The sequence below is a fragment of the Lithobates pipiens genome, unplaced genomic scaffold, assembly GCF_037356315.1.
Source record: "Lithobates pipiens isolate NorthernLeopardFrog02 unplaced genomic scaffold, aLitPip1_a1.2 Scaffold_25, whole genome shotgun sequence".
In the NCBI taxonomy this organism is placed as follows: domain Eukaryota; kingdom Metazoa; phylum Chordata; class Amphibia; order Anura; family Ranidae; genus Lithobates; species Lithobates pipiens.
Window position 1 is genome coordinate 52,218,036 of NW_027507787.1, and position 16,586 is coordinate 52,234,621.

Sequence of the window (16,586 nt, forward strand, 5' to 3'; positions counted from 1 at the left end):
CCACAGTGCTCCACAGCGCCGTGGTAGTTCATTGAAAGTGACAAGGTTATCGGGACTTTTCCATTCACAGAGGACTGTGCATGAGTGATGTGGCCAGGTGGGCGGAGCCTCGCTTGGTTGCGTCTTTTTTTAAATTGTGACAGCTAGCGAGGGTGAAGAATCCCCACTAGCTGTCGGGGGGGGGGGGGGGGTGCAGTCTGTTTGTTACATGTTACATCCTGAAAATGGATCTAACATGTTACAAAATAAATTTTTGCCTGAATTCAGACCTGAAACAGAGCTAAAGACGGACAGTGCACTCCACAGCCGCCCCTGAGATGTGTGAACCAGCTCTGGTCACACTCTCCTGTCATGCGAATTGGGTGGGTGGAACCCCCATCCAATTAGCATTAGTGTGAACCCAGCCTCATAGACAGGCCTCTCTTCTATGTAGAGAAATAGGCATAGCACTGTGGTTTTCATCATTTGTATGGCCATAGATAGGCATGCTTGTTAAGATGAGATTAGGTAAGAGACATCTCACTACAATTACCTATGGTAAGAGTTTAGCTTGTTCTTATCTGGATCATGCAGTATCTGGGCACACCACAAGTCCAAAGACATTTGGATGCAAACACATGTAGTAAAGGATCATTCACTTATCAGTGGAAAAATAGAGAAAAAATGCTCATAGGGATTTTCCAGCACATTGGAATATATCTAGCGGTAATATTTTAGGCTTTGTGCACATAGATGGTGAGAGGCTGAAATTATTTCCAGCATAAAATTCCAGGAGCTCTCCCACGTCCAGGGAGCCACAGGTTCTACAACAGCCTGCCATACAAGTGAATAAATGTACTTGGCACTGATGTTTCAGGCCTTGCACTATTGTGAATGCTGTATATACATCTTTTATACATACACAGAAGTACTGACGCCCTAATTTACCACAGATATAAATTATCATTTTGGTGACACTTACAGTATTTATGATGCACTTACAGTATCATACTTGGTTAAGACAACAGCATCTCCTGCACCTGTGTGATTAATTCTAATGTGTAATCTAATATAAAACAACAATGACATGTATATGTAAATTACATTTTGTGTAAAATGACCTAGTATTTAAAATGTTAGCTCCAAAGATTCTGAATTCTGATTACCATTTTTGATCTTCTTCTAGGTGAAGGCTTTCATAATTATCATCACACATTCCCTTATGACTATTCTAGCAGTGAGTTTGGAATCAAATACAATTTCACTACATTGTTTATAGATTTAATGTGCTACTTGGGCCTTGCCAGTGACTGCAAGAAAGTCTCCAAAGACACTATCAAAGCTCGGCGGCAGCGTACTGGGGATGGAAGCCTTAGGAGTGGCTGAATACTGAGAAAAGAATGACCATTCTCAATATAGTGAACAACAAAAACAAAAATAGAGCAAGGATGAAAATGATTACTTTAACATGATCCAGCAGTGTTCTTTTAACAATGTATTTAAAGTAATTATAACTCCACCTTGAAGTTTTAGCATTCAGACCATTTCTTCTATTTGTTATATGTACTGTTTCTTTATTAGGCTTTTGTATTTTGTTCTTATTTAAATTGTGTTTTATTGGTTGATATTTTTGCCAAGCATTCACTTTCTTACATTTAGTGTAAATTCTTGACCTATTTCCATGAGATCTCTACTTGCTGTAAATTTTGTCTTGAACACTGACCACAACTCCAGCTCCCTCTCTTTCTCTTAAGTTTTCTCATTGACAGCTCTCAGGCTTTCTGCAACAAGAATGAAATCAAATAAGTGGACAACTTACAAGTGCCATTTTTTAACAGTTTGTACATACGGGGAAAAAAAAAACAGCTAGAGGAGTTTTGTATCTATTTAATTTACTCTTAATTGTATAACCGTGGTTTCTAGATGTTCCTTTGCTGTCTTGCAACTGTTTGCCCTACTACTGATTCTAGATTAGGTGCAGTGCTAGGTTGCAGACTTTGTGACAAATGCTTCAAGTGAGTTGTGGCAGTATGCATATTAAAGGTTGCTTAGACTATTAATGTACGCATAAAGGTACCACTCAACTGATTCAAATGGAAACGTATAGTAGAGAGGTCAAGTAAGTAGGTACTGAGTTGGCTTCCTCAGTAGAAATTGTTGCCTAGTTTTTATGATTGCAAAAAGGATTCAAAAAGATTTAGGTTAATGCATTACTCTGTTTTATCCAAACCCACCAACCTAGAGATCATCCTGTGGCCTTGTAATAGCTTACAATGTTCCTGTTTTGCTGAGCATGATAGGGGCCTTCTAATTTCAGCATTGAGCTAAACATTACCATTGTAGAGGGGCAGTTTAGAAATGTAGCATTTAAAAAGGCACAGGAACTTGGCGATAAAAGTATGTTATGTTTCATTTCCATGTAATACATTGTTGAGGAAAACGTGGAAGCCAGATATTTGGCTTCATACATTGATCATCCTGGCTAGCTGTGCCAATTTGTTCAGTAGATTAGCATAATTTCTAGAAATTTAGTGCATAGATGGGCATGGCTTGAAAACCCTACCCTTTTGTAACTTATGATGCTTACTGTCTCTTTAGTTAATAATGTAAAATATTTTGTCTGTCTGTTGAAAATATTTATAACTAAGATTTCTGTAGCAGTAAAAGCTAGTTTACATCCAAGTAATTAACTGCTTACAAGATATAGATAATACTTATAGTATTTATCAATTGAATGCACTTATTAGATACAGACCTGCATAATTGTAGGAGAATAACGTTATTTCATTTTTTTTTTTTTTTTAACAAGAAGCACTTAAATGGGCCAAAAAGGGTTGTGAGTTTGCTTTATGATAGTCTTTAGTTAGTACATGTTTACATTTCAACCAAGGATTATCTGGAAAGACAGAGCAGATTATTAGTTGTCTAATGCTGTAAGGGCTGCTATACAACTGGGCAGGTTATGCTTTAGGATAGCGCAAACATTATTTTCCAAAATGTACTACAGCAGATAGCTGTATGATGTTAAGGGTTGAAATTTACCATTAAACACTGTGGGTCCATACATATGGGCAACATAGATTGAATGGTGGATTTTCCCTGCATGGCTTTATATTTATTTTTTATGATGCTTTAGAAAGTATAATATTTTGGGGGTTTTTGTGTTTAATGGACATGCCCAGTAGATTAGGTATTTAGTGCAAACAGTGTCTAAAGGCTCTAAATATCCGTGCAGCAATAAAGTAACACAAAAAAATTAACTAATATTTGGTTTAAGAAAACCTTAACAAATGTGTGAGTTTTATTCCTCGTCTTGATGATTACTGGTCCTGCATGCATAGAAAATGTAAGCAACATTCTGGTAAAATGCAGTGGTTAGATCTTTTAAATAGAGGTCTGTTTTCCCTTTTGAAATATGGCAGTGTACTAAGACTAGTCGTGGACATGCGTGATTATCTTCTGCCGTTGCTGTATTGCATGTCTGATTTATGGTATCATTTGCTATTATACCTATTAGAAATGGGGGGGGGGGGATAGTATCAGGCCTTATGTACAATATTGCTACATATGTTGCAGCATGCATGGCTAGTTTATCTTTGGGAATCCAGCTTAAGCCCCCAACAAGAAAAAATAAAACTGAACATATGTTATCTAGTCATCAGTAGAAAACTAATATAAGTTAAATTAGTAATATGAATAATGTAACCAGTTTCAGCTCTGCATAGATAGGTTATTCTAGCTGTCCATCCATAGATACAGTCTGTATTTGTATTCTATATATGAGCTACGAGATTCTGCTTCCTAATTTATTTAGTTTTTTTATAGTACAGACTCTCTCTCTCTCTCTCTCTCTCGCTCTCTCTCTCTCCTGCTTCATAGCTCAACTGAAGTAAAATAATATTGCCATGCAGGCAGTCATGTCTGTTATGTCTTTTTTCCTTGCAGCTCCTAATTGGTATTGGTTATAAAATGTAAGAGAACAAATACATGAATTACATTAAAGTAATATTAATGTAATATGGAGTACTTGAAATGTAGTCAAATGTGTGGTAAAGAACTTAATCTTATAAACCTGTTCCTTAAAAAGCTTTGTTGTTGACGTGGAATGATTGCAAACCTGAAATTTGATTCTTTAATTTACAGAATCATCTCAGTGTTATATAGTAATGTCTGTGCACTCCTTCTGTTGCTTTGCTGTTGCACGCAAATTCTAATAAATTATTTTTGTAAATTTGTTGGCTTCTAGCATGCCAGTCTCTCACTATAAAGGAAAAATAATTGTGTATATATACACATCTATTGATCAGCCTTTAGCAATCCCTTTTGCCTTTATGCTGTAAAATATGAATTTCCTGGTGTTGTATGTTTGTTCTTCCAGTCTTCACTTGTAGTTTGGAAGCCACAACTCCAGTTTATATATTGCTTTTTCAAAATAACCAAATAATCTCTATAGACTGGAGGTCAGATCCTTTTGGCAATCTAAAATCAAATATGTTACTTTTTTTTAACCTAGAGCTTGCCTGACAAATATGATGCTGTATTAAAATACACACTATGGGGGTTATTTACTAAAGGCAAATCCACTTTGCACTACAAGTGAAAAGTGCACTGGAAATTGCACTGAAAGCGCACTTGGAAGTGCTGTCGCTGTATATACGAGGGGGACATGCAAGGAAAATAAACAGCATTTTAGCTTGCACATGATTTACAGCGACTGCACTTCCAAGTACACTTTTAGTGCAATTTCAAGTTCTGTGCTTTGCCTTTCGTAAATAACCCCCTATGTTTTTATTTGTATTGACTTTATAGCATCAAAATTATGACTAGACTAGCTTTGTAGTAAGAATGGCCACAATGGATTGGCCTTGCAGTAGGCTTGTTTAAATGTATAGGGTGGTACATTGATTCCTTACAAAAGTGTATATTCCCTTGGCATTCATAGACACTTCATACTTTAATAAACAAAAGCACTTAGACATAAAGCACTTAGAAATGTTGATTTCCCTGGAGAAAATCTCCAGCTTAAAAGGCACATATCCCCTATGAACCTAAACAATTTCAAAACAAACAAGTTTAGGGCTCAGAATTAATAATCATAAAAAAATGTATAACCCAAAGAAATGAAAGGGGGTGACTTTTCAAGGGTGGCATTGCTGTTAAATTGCAGAATTTCACAGGAATCAAGGAACCATCTTGGTCTCAGACAGTTCATGTGTATGACGTGCATGTGTAAACATAAGCACAAGTTTAAAGGGGCTCAAATCCGTGCAGTAGAGGTTGTTCTTTGAGGCACTTTCAATTAGACCAGGCTGTCAAATCGGTGAATTTTGCACTGTCAGTTGTCTCCTCTACAGTTAAAGAATTTAAGCTAAATGAGGCAATAGCAGTTCCTCAGCTGATAAAGGCTACACCTTCCTACAAAGTTTTGCAGCTTCCTCTGGGATAAAATGCTGCATGATGCAAGTATTACTATGATGTTAAAGCCCAGGACTTTGCATCAATCTACTATTGAGTGCTGGGTCCCAAGGTGAGTCGGGGGGGAAGGGGGTGAATTGATGCCCTGCACTCCAGGAAATGTGTTAAATGACATTCAGTCTGCAAGAAAACCACTGATGGATCACAGATTGAATGAGTCTGTGCTGGTCAGTCCTGGAGAGCAAAAATAAACTTTTTTTTTTACAATTGGTGTACTATTTAAAAAATAAATAAATAGAGTTGGGCTGTACTTTTCCCGGTGCTATAATCTTGGCATTAGATGTGGCTTGAATTTGGTGTACTTTAAAAACAAAAATACCTGTCTGAGCGATCTATTTTCTTCCAAATATAATTTACTACATAATAACAGTACTTTATGTAGCCGTTTTTGATTCATTCCAGTATTCCACAGAGTGTAGTAAATGTTCAGGCTGCCCTGTCATAGATATTGGTTGTGCCCATGTGATTGGTTGTGTACTTTTGGGTGTTTTTTTTTTTTTACCGAAAAGCTCACATTGGTATGTCATTTGCAATATATTTTAATTGAAAAACATCCTGTTTGTACAAGTATTAGTACTTGTGAAGTCATTCAGGCAGCAGGACTGAGCAAAAATAGGGGATCAGGTTAAATTTACTGCCTTTAATGGATTACTATACAATGTACACCTTTGCACTGCCTCATTTTGAAGTTTAACTCAAGCCCAAACTTTTTAGTAGTGTGGAGAAGGATTGGAACATCTTGTTTTGGTTTTAATTGGATGACTCAGTCCCCAGTGGTGTGATTTCTCTTTACTGCTCATCTTGGTGACCCTCTTAATGGAATACAAAGTGAGGGAAATCCCCCCCAACAAGGAAAGACTGCAGTTAAACCTGATAGGGGTTCTAAACCATCCCCATTCTATGCAAACACACAAAAGGTTTGTCCTGGAGTCATCTGTTGCACTGCAAAATGAACCAAGTAAAAAGGATTAGACAAAAAACGATGGGGGCTCTGAAATGTAAATCTGACTTATCTACGTGCCCCTATTTAAACTCTTTTCCTGGGATTCTCCTGTAAAATACTTTTAATACTAATCAAATTTGTTTTTGAGGTGCCTTCTCTGCAATGCCACTTAACTAACCAGATATTTTTCCAATGGGCCTTGAAGTCGAAGCTAATGCACAAATTTGGCAAGTGTTAGTGTAGACTTGCAGTAGTGTTCATGTAAGAGATTGTGTGTATGAGTGTAGGGTTTGAAACTGGGTTTCCTAACTTATGGGCCAAAACAGGAACTTTTTCCAGATAGCTTTGCCTGGTTGTGGCAGGCAGGGAATAGTTGGTCATCAAAGTTATGGAACTTACATTTGAAGTGGTTGTTTTAGGTTTGGGTTCTGATGTTTCATCAGTGTAGCAATGGTAAGTTAAATTTAAGGTAAAATGTATACTCATAGTTAGACTAAGTACGTAACATTCTGTTTGGTTTGCTACTCAAGTCCCTTCTACTGGTTGCTTGAAGTACAGAAAGCTTCCTAGCTAAAAATGTATTAATCTGTAGTTGCTATAAACTACAAACTGAGGTTAACGGTAGTCAGTCTTATTGGTTGTTCAAAGCATAACCCTTATCTGCGTCAGTAAATCATACCTTTAGTGTACAGATTTAGAGCTTATACCATAAAAATATGCTAAAAAGCATCTCAACAATTGCAGATTTGTTTCCATCAATAAACTGTGAATAAAGGGAATATGACAACAACACAATAAATAAAAGTCAGGGACTTTTTATCGAGACGGCAATGGACAACATTTCTTTGAACATACAAATTCTTTTAAGGATGTTTGTTTTCTCTTTATTGATCATTTCATTCTAGTATATTGTCTTGTGATTTTGTTGGAGAAACCATAGTTAAAGTGTTTGTCTGGGTCTCTCAGTTTTGGACTAAAAATAAAGAGGTCTGTGGGTGCAAAAATATATATATATACTGATTGCATTTTGAAGCTTAAAAAAAAAAAAAAACATACACAGAGAAACACACTAGGGAACAAGAATCAAAATGGCACCCAAGTAAACCGGACTTTGAAATGTAATGTTAATTGTATGTATACTGTTCCAACAAAACTGTTAAACTGTGTGACAGAAAGTAACATTTTCTATTAATAAAAATTGTTAAGACTACTTTTATGTGCTTTTTTTTTTTTCTTCTAAAATTTTCTGCTGCAATTGTGCTTGAAGAATCTATATGATATAAAAACACTAACACTATGGGGTTGGTTTACTAAAGGCAAAGCTGTTCACTTTAAAAGAGAATTTTCCCATAGCTTAGTCAGGTAAAGCTGTACTGATTTCCTTCATCCAATCATGTGCAAAAATAAATACTTTTGATGATCACATATACATATATAATTCATTCTTATTTAAAATGGAAAAGCTCTTTACTGTAAAGTGTATCTTAAAACAAAAAAAATAATATATTGCAGCTTGCTAGTCCTTGTGTGGTGGTGGCTGCATTTGTTTTATTTTTTCCAAGCTTATTTTTCTTTATTTTCTTATTTTCACCAGGTAATCCTGCAAATAACCCACTTTCTGTCCCTGGGTATCTTCTTCACTCCTCCACTGTATCTATGGAGGATGCAATGGTTGTCACCCTAGGCTGCCCTCCTGATATCGTCTACAAACATGTGTTTACCTCTTCATCATTATTACATAAGGGGGGAGGGGACAATTGGTAGATTATAAAAAATTAAAAAATCTGTGCAACCTCCCATGTGTAATAATTACTCCAAATTACCAGAAAAATACCCCCAATGCACTAAAATCCCCACATTAAACTTATCAATAATTTAAAAAGTGTTACGCTACATTAAATCATAAATACCACAATAATGCAAACATAAGTTCGACTCGAACATCGGGTGTTCGCTGAAGAGCGAACATTATGGAGCATTCATGGCAAATTCGAGCGCCACAGAACGCCCCATAATGCACTGCGAGATTGCAGTGCATTGCTGTATGATGATTGGCCAAAGCATGCACCTGACCTGCATTCTTTGGCCAATCGCAGCACCCTCTGCTAAGAGAGTCATAATTGGCCAAAGGCAGGGTGCCTTTGGCCAATCATGGCTCAAGGAGACTAGTCCACGCCCCACACTATATAAGGCTGCTTACATGTTGGCCGTGTGTAGTGTTGTTGGTGTGGACAGAGAGATAGCTTGATTTCCATTAAGCAGGCAGGTTATTCAGTTAGTGGCAATGTATTTGATATATATAAATATAGTCAGTCTACTGTGTGTGTATATATATATATATATATATATATATATATATATATATATATATATATATATATATATATATATATATATACACATATATATATATATATACATACACACACACACACACAGTATCTCACAAAAGTACACCCCTCACATTTATGTAAATATTTTATTATATCTTTTCATGTGACAACACTGAAGAAATTACACTTTGCTACAATGTAAAGTAGTGAGTGTATAGCTTGTATAACAGTGAGTGTCAATTTGCGGTCTCCTCAAAATAACTCAACACACAGCTATTAATGTCATAACCACTGGCAACAAAAGTGAGTACATCCCTGAAAATCTCCAAATTGGGTCCAAAGTTTCAATATTTTGTGTGGCCACCATTAATTTCCAGCACTGCCTTAACCCTATTGGGCATAGAGTTCACCAGAGCTTCACAGGTTGCCACTGGAGTCCTCTTCCATGACAACATCACGGAACTCGTGGATGTTAGAGACCTTGCGCTCCTCCACCTTTCCATTTGAGGATGCCCCACAGATAGGGTTTAGGTCTGGAGACATGCTTGACCAGTCCATCACCTTTACCTTCAGCTTTTTTAGCAAGTGAGTGGTCGTCTTGGAGGTGTGTTTGGGGTTGTTATGTTCGAATACTGCCCTGCGTTCAAGTCTCCGAAGGGAAGGGATCATGCTCTGCTTCAGTATGTCACAGTAAATGTTGTCATTCATGGTTCCCTCAATGAACTGTTGCTCCTTAGTGCTGGCAGCACTCATGCCGCCCCAAACCATGACACTCCTACAACCATGTTTAACTGTAGGCAAGACACACTTGTCTTTGTACTCCTCACCTGGTTGCTACCACACACGCTTGACACCATCTTAACCAAATAAGTTTATCTTGGTCTCATCAGACCACAGGGCGTGGTTCCAGTAATCCTTGTCCTTAGTCTGCTTGTCTTCAGCATACTGTTTGTGGGCTTTCTTGTGAATCATCTTTAGAAGAGGCTTCCTTCTGGGACAACAGCCATGCAGACCAATTTAATGCAGTGGGCGGCGTATGGCCTGTTCACGGACAGGCTGACCCCCCATCCCTTCAACACTGGCAGCACTCATACATCTATTTCTTAAAGACAATCTCTGGATATGACTGAGTACGTGCACTTAATTTCTTTGGTCGACCATGGCGAGGCCTGTTCTGAGTGCAACCTGTCCTGCTAAACCGCAGTATGGTCTTGACCACCATGCTGCAGCTCAGTTTCGGGGTCTTGGCAATCTTCTTATAGCCTAGGCCATCTTTATGTAGAGCAACAATCCTTTTTTTCAGATGCTCAGATAGTTCTTTGCCATGAGGTGCCATGTTGAACTTCCAGTGACCAGAGAGTGAGAGCAATGACCCCGAATTTAACACACTTGCTCCCCATTCACACCTAAGACCCAGTAACACTAATAAATCACATGACACTGGGGAGGAAAAATGGCTAATTGGGCCCTATTTAGACATTTTCACTTAGGGGTGTATTCAATATTGTTGCCAGTTGTTTAGACATTAATGGCTGTGTTGTTATTTTGAGGGGACCACAAATTTACACTTATACAAGCTATACACTCACTACATTATATTGTAGCAAAGTGACATTTCTTCAGTGTTGTCACATGAAAATATATAATATATTTACAGAAATGTAATGGGGGTACTCACTTTTGTGAGATACTTTATATACTTTGCATCCAGTTTAGCCTATATCTACAGTGCATTCCGTGGTGTACTTTTTCTAATACACTTCAGGCGATGTACACAGCATCTAATACATTGTGTACAGTGTCTACTACACTTCTGGTGGTGTACACAGTATAAAATACAGTGCAGCAGTAGTACAGTTGCTAATACAGTGCGGGCGTTGTACACAGTATCTAATACAGTGTGTACAGTTTCTACTACACTTCTGGTGGTGTACACAGTATCTAATACAGTGTAGTGCGGTGTTGCAAAACTAAATATACATCATGTCCGGAAGGCCATCAAAGAGGGCTAGCAATCTCTGCTTCTACAGTCAACAGTGCTGGTCATGGACATGGCGCATCCTCTGCAGGTGGTCGTGGGGCACGCTTGTCCTTTTTTTTCTGTCCTTTTTCTTTTCTATTAAGAACATGCAGAAGAGTTGGTGGAGTGGATAACAGAGCTGTCCTCATCCTCTGTCACACAGGCTAGTTTGCCTTCCAATGCAGCTGCCAAAGCGCTCTATTCCACCTGCTCCTTGTCCACAGTCACTCCTCCCATAGCCCCACCATCATGCACAGAGGAGTCCCCAGAATTATTCAACCACAATGTCAGGTACATGCTGGTTCCCAGGTTGAGGAAGGGAGTAACATGAGCCTAGAGAGAGGGGGTGCCCAAGAAGAACAAGAAACTGGCACCCCAGTTGCAGCATACTGACAAGCTTGTTCTAGTGACGAGCAGGGAGTGGGTGATGAGGTCACTGACTGTACTTGGGTGCCTGAGAGGAAGAGGAGGAGGCACAACTCCAATGAGGCAGGATGTCTTCTAGGGGGCAGCTTAAGGGCAGCCACCCTATTCCCTAACACTGCAGAGCTCCACATTTGCAGGGCGCTGCAGACTCCCAGCCGACTTTTAAAAGTTCCTTGGTGTGGGCCTTTTTCAACACGTGTGCAGCAGATTGCACCATTGCTGTTTGCAACCTATGTCTGAAGAGGATCAAGAGTGGCCAGAACAGCAGCCGCTTGGGCACCACATGCTTGACCAGACATATGACGACCTGCCATGCAGTCCATTGGCAACAGCACTTGAAAGACCCACATCAAAGAAAAAGGCGTTTTTCTCCTTGCTCCTCATCTGGGATCTCCAACCCTACTATACCTCCAGTCCTCTCAAAAACCTGCAATGAGAGGAATGAAGGTACAGCAATAGGTGTCCCAAGTACTTACAGCCAATCTGCTAGCTGTACACCACCATCTGATTTTAGCGGGCAAATTTCCCTACCCCGGTTGCTAAACTGTAAAAATAAATTTGGTCCCAGCCATCCACATGCTCAGCGTCGAAATGCTAGCTTGGCCATATTGCTAGTATTGCAACGTTTGCCTTTTCAGCTGGTAGACTGCCCCCTTTCCTGAATTTGTGGAATGTGCTGTACCTCAGTGCCAGGTTCCAAAACGCAATTTCTTTTCACGGAAGGCCATTCCAGCTCTCTACCGGCATGTGGAAGGCAATGTTTTGGCCTTGTTGGACAGGGCGGTCACCAGTAAGGTGCATATTACCACCGATTCATGTTCCAGCAGGCATGGGCAGGGACGTTACCTTTCCTTCATGGCACACTGGGTAACTGCTGGCAGCTGGGAAGGATGCAGGACAGGGTTCAGTATTTTTGGACCTTGTTCCACCACTACACCTCCAAAAATCTAGTGGTGATTCTGCCACAGCTCTGTCCTCCACCCCTTCTCTTCTTCTTCCTCTGTGGCCTCTTCTGCAGATTTGTCCTCTGAACCGGCGGTGCTCCGTAAGCGTTCAAGGGGCTACACAAGCAGTCAGGCTAAAAGATGCCATGCGGTGCTTGAGTTGGTCTGCCTGAGGGACAGGAGCCAGACTGGGGCAGAGATTCTGTCAGCTCTGCAGGGGCAGGCTCAGAGGTGGTTGATGCTTCAGGCAAGAATGGTTGTGTGCGACAATGGCACCAACCTTCTCTCTGCCCTCCGACAGGGAAACTTGACGAATGTTTCATGTTTGGCACATGTCCTGAATTTGGTGGTGCAGCAGTTCTTGAGCAGGTACCCAGGCTTACAGGATCTCCTGAGGCAGGCCAGAAAAGTCGGTGGTCGTTTCTGCCGGTCACACAATGCCAATGCTCGGCTGGCTGACATTCAAAGGGAATGCAAGCTGTCCACCTCATTTGTGACATGCCCACCAGGTGGAACCCAACGTTGGCAATGCTGCAGTGGCTGCCCACACAGCAGAGGGCCATCAATGAGTACCTGTGTGAGTATGGCACCAGGACAGGGTCAGGGGAGCTTGGCTTCTTTTTGCCATGCCGGTGGCTACTGATCAAGGATGTATGCACTGTCCTGTCACCATTTGAGGAGGCCACAAGGATGGTGAGCAGCGATAATAATGCATCAGTGGCACTGTCCCTCTAGTCTTCCTGTTGGAGCACATGCTTTTTGAATTATGGACAGGGCACTTGAGGCAGAATAGCGGGAGGAAGAGGAGGTCTTCCTTACCTCTCAAGGCCCCCTTTATCCAGATAGAATCCTGCGGGCCCTCCAAACACACAGGAAGAAGAGGAGGAGTTTTCAGTCCCCAGAAACCCAAGGAGTTGTACTTGGCTAAGAGGAGGTTGTTACGGATCATGTGATCCTTAGTGACCCAGAGGACTCAGAATCGAATGCCTCTGCAAACTTATGCTGCACGGCCTCCCTGATTCTGCAAAGCCTGCAAAAGGACCCTAGGATTCGTGGTATCTAGGAGAGGGATCATTACTGGCTGGCAACCCTTTTTGATCCACGTTACAAGGGTAAGGTTGCAGAACTCATCCTGCCTTCGCAGAGGGAGCAGAGGATGAAACATCTTTAGGAGGCCTTGAAGAAAGGTTTGTGCAATGTATTTCCAGACCCTGGGAGGTTACAATATCCTGGTGCTGCACAACGAGTTGCTAAGGTTCCGTTCAGTCAGAGGAAGAATGGTGGAGAAGGTGGCCAGCTGACCAATGCCTTTAAACAATTTTTCAGTCCTCAGCTCCAAGGCCTGATTGGTTTAAGCAACCATCGTCAGCATTTACATTACATGGTTCAGAAATATCTAGGGGCAAGAGCAGACTTGGAGACCTTTCCAACAGAGCATCCACTGGGTTACTGGGTCTTGAGGATGGACCACTGGCCAGAACTTGCTCAATATGCAGTTGAGCTACTGGCCTGTCCTGCATCCAGTGTGATTTCTGAATACACATTCAGTGCTGCTGGACGGTTTATAAAGGATAAAAGAGTGTGCCTGTCCACAGACTCCATTGATAGGCTCTCAGTCATAAAAATGAGTCTTGGATCAGCAACTATCAAGCACCTGATGCTAATGTAATTGATTGAATTTGCTATGGATGTGGGATCCCTTGAAGCCTGCCTATGCTGACTATCCTATTCCTCCTCAATCTTGATGATGTTAGCTTCCAACAATATTTTTGGTTTAGGGCACCACCACCACCAAAGGCCCAATTTTTCTGCCCCTGTTTAACAGGGGAATATAATTACAATTCTTGATATAATATTTCACAGCAGGGCATGTTCCTGCGCCCACCAAGAGTAACTATGAGGGCTTACAGTGTTTTGGTACCACCACCATCAAAGGCCCAATTTTTCTGCCCCTGTTTAACAGGAGCATGTAATTACACATTTTAATATGGTATTTCATAGCAGTGCGGGTTCCTGCACCCACCAAGAGTAACTGTGAAGGCTTACAGTGTTCTAGTACCACCAACACCAAAGGTACAATTTTCTGTAGTATATAGGGCAGACTGTATAGTATATTATATATATATATATATATATATATATATATATATATATATAAATATACACAATATTTAAAGGAATATTTATTTTTTATTGTTTCACTTTAAGCATTATTAAAATCATTGCTCCCGAAAAAAACGTCAGTTTTTATAACTTTTTTTGCAGTAATACATGTCCTCTGGGGCAGGACCCGGGTCCCCAAACACTTTTTACGGCAATAACTTGCATATAAGCCTTTAAAATTTTTCACATTTGTGTCCCATAGACCATAATGGTGTTCGCGTGTGCAAATTATTTTTTTGCATGTTCTGCTGCAAAGAAAACGGGGGGCTGTTTGGCTCATCCCTATCTTGCTATAACATATACATATAAGCTCAATAAGATACTGTATGTCAAATGTGCAAGTAAAAAAAAACATTTTATTTTAACCACTTAACAACTGGCCCATAGCCCATAGTGTTCCAGAACGCCTGATGGTGCTCCCTGCATGTTGGGCCTCTGTATGTGGCCACACTGTGTAAAAGTCTCACACATGTGGTATCGTCATACTCGGGAGTAATAGCAGAATGTGTTTTGGGGTGTAATTTGTGGTATGCATATGCTGTGTGTGAGAAATAACCTGATAATATGACAATTTTGTGAAGAAAAAACAAATCTTGAATTTGCAAAGAATTGTGAGAAAAAATTACAACTTCAAAAAACTCATCATGCCTCTTACTAATTACCTTGGAATGTTTTCTTTCCAAAAAGGGGTCATTTGGGGGGTATTAGTACTTTTCTGGCATGTTAGGGTCTCAAGAAATTAGTCAGTACTTCAGGTGTGATCAATTTTTCTGATATTGGCACCATAGATTGTGGACTCTATAACTTTCACGAAGACCAAATAATATCCACCAATTTGTACTTATTTTTACCAAAGATATGTAGTAGTATAAATTTTTTTGGCCAAGTCAAAGCCCAGACTTAAATCCAATTGAGATGCTGTATCATGACCTTACACAGGCCGTTCATGCTGAAAAACCCTTCAATGTGGCTGAATGAAAACAATTCTGCAAAGAAGAGTGGGCCAAAATTGCTCCACAGCAATGTGAAAGACTCATTGGCAGTTATGGCAAAAGCTTGATTGCAGTTGCTGCCGTCAAGTTATTAGTGGCATAACCAGTTATTAGGTTTAGGGGGCAATTACTTTTTCACATACAGCCAGGCAGGCTTGGACAGTTTTTTTTTTGCCTTAATAAATTAAACCATCATTTAAAAACTGCATTTTGTATTTACTAGGGTTATCTTTGTGTAATAATAAAATTTACAAGTAAAGGCGCAAAGAACTAGAGCAGTAAGTATCCCACATCATTAGGTAATGTGCTGTATTGGCATATTAATATATGCACAGAAAAGATAACATAACAAAAGTCCAGTCTTATGGTTATTTAAAAAGTCCATGGACCATATAGGGTGAAGCCGCTGGATGGTCATTGGCCGGCCGCAGTGGAGGTTTACTCAGAACGAGAATTGAGGCGAGTGTCTGTGGCAAGCCAAGAGTGCCCATAAAGCAGGAATGGACTGACTACACTGATGATACCCCTATGCTGGGACCAATGCTTATTATGACTTCACAAATGTGAGATGCCTGTGTATTTTTATTGTATGTTAAACTTGTCCTATATCTACACCCAGAGGCGCCTCTCCCCTTGTGTCTAATAATAAAATTTGTTTGATGATCTGAGTCGTTTAAGTGTGAAAAATGTGTAAAAAAATAAAAAGTCAGAAAGGGGGCAAATACTTTCTCACAGCATTGTATGTAGCACATTAGCAATAGGTGCCCAAGCCTTGTAATAACCTAGGGCAGCATTTCTCAACTTTTTTACCCCAGAGGAACCCTTGAAATGATTTTCTTGTCTAGGGGAACTCTTGCTAAAACCAATTCATTGGAGGTCAGTGGGAAAAATTCTCCTTAAATTTGTGGCTAATGGGAAGAATGTCCCCCATTAGAGTGTTCATCACAATGTTACGGTTATAGATCATTGATGTCAAGTAGCTGGTTCTGCCAAGTGGTTTTGGCCTTGAACTATGAATGAGAGGCAACCTCTGGAGGAATCCTAGGGTTTCAGGGAACCCTGGTTAGGAATGGCTACGCAGAACGATTATTGGTGCCATGCCACTGGTTCTTTCAGGTGGCGTTGACCCTGGAACTATGCAGGCACCTTCAGATGGGAGGTCAATTAGTCACAGCTCAGGGGACCCTTAGCAATCTCTGGAGGAACCCAATAAATCCACAGAACCCTGGCTGAGAATGGCTGGTCTAGGATCTCTCTAAATAGAGACTGTGTCTGCTGTAATCTAGCCTTAAGAGGCTGACATTCCATGGA

At 40.2% G+C, this 16,586-nt stretch overlaps 1 protein-coding gene across 2 annotated transcripts in view; it reads left to right on the plus strand.

Moving 5' to 3' along the window:
• SCD (stearoyl-CoA desaturase) overlaps positions 1 to 7,607 on the plus strand; it is an 84,923-nt gene extending 77,316 nt beyond the window's left edge. For both annotated transcript variants that reach the window (XM_077454438.1, XM_077454437.1), the window contains exon 6: positions 1,166 to 7,607. In XM_077454438.1, coding sequence (XP_077310564.1) covers positions 1,166 to 1,365 — 200 coding nt within the window. In that variant the 3' untranslated portion in view covers positions 1,366 to 7,607. The remainder of the gene's footprint in view (positions 1 to 1,165) is intronic.
• Positions 7,608 to 16,586: the final 8,979 nt, after the last annotated feature.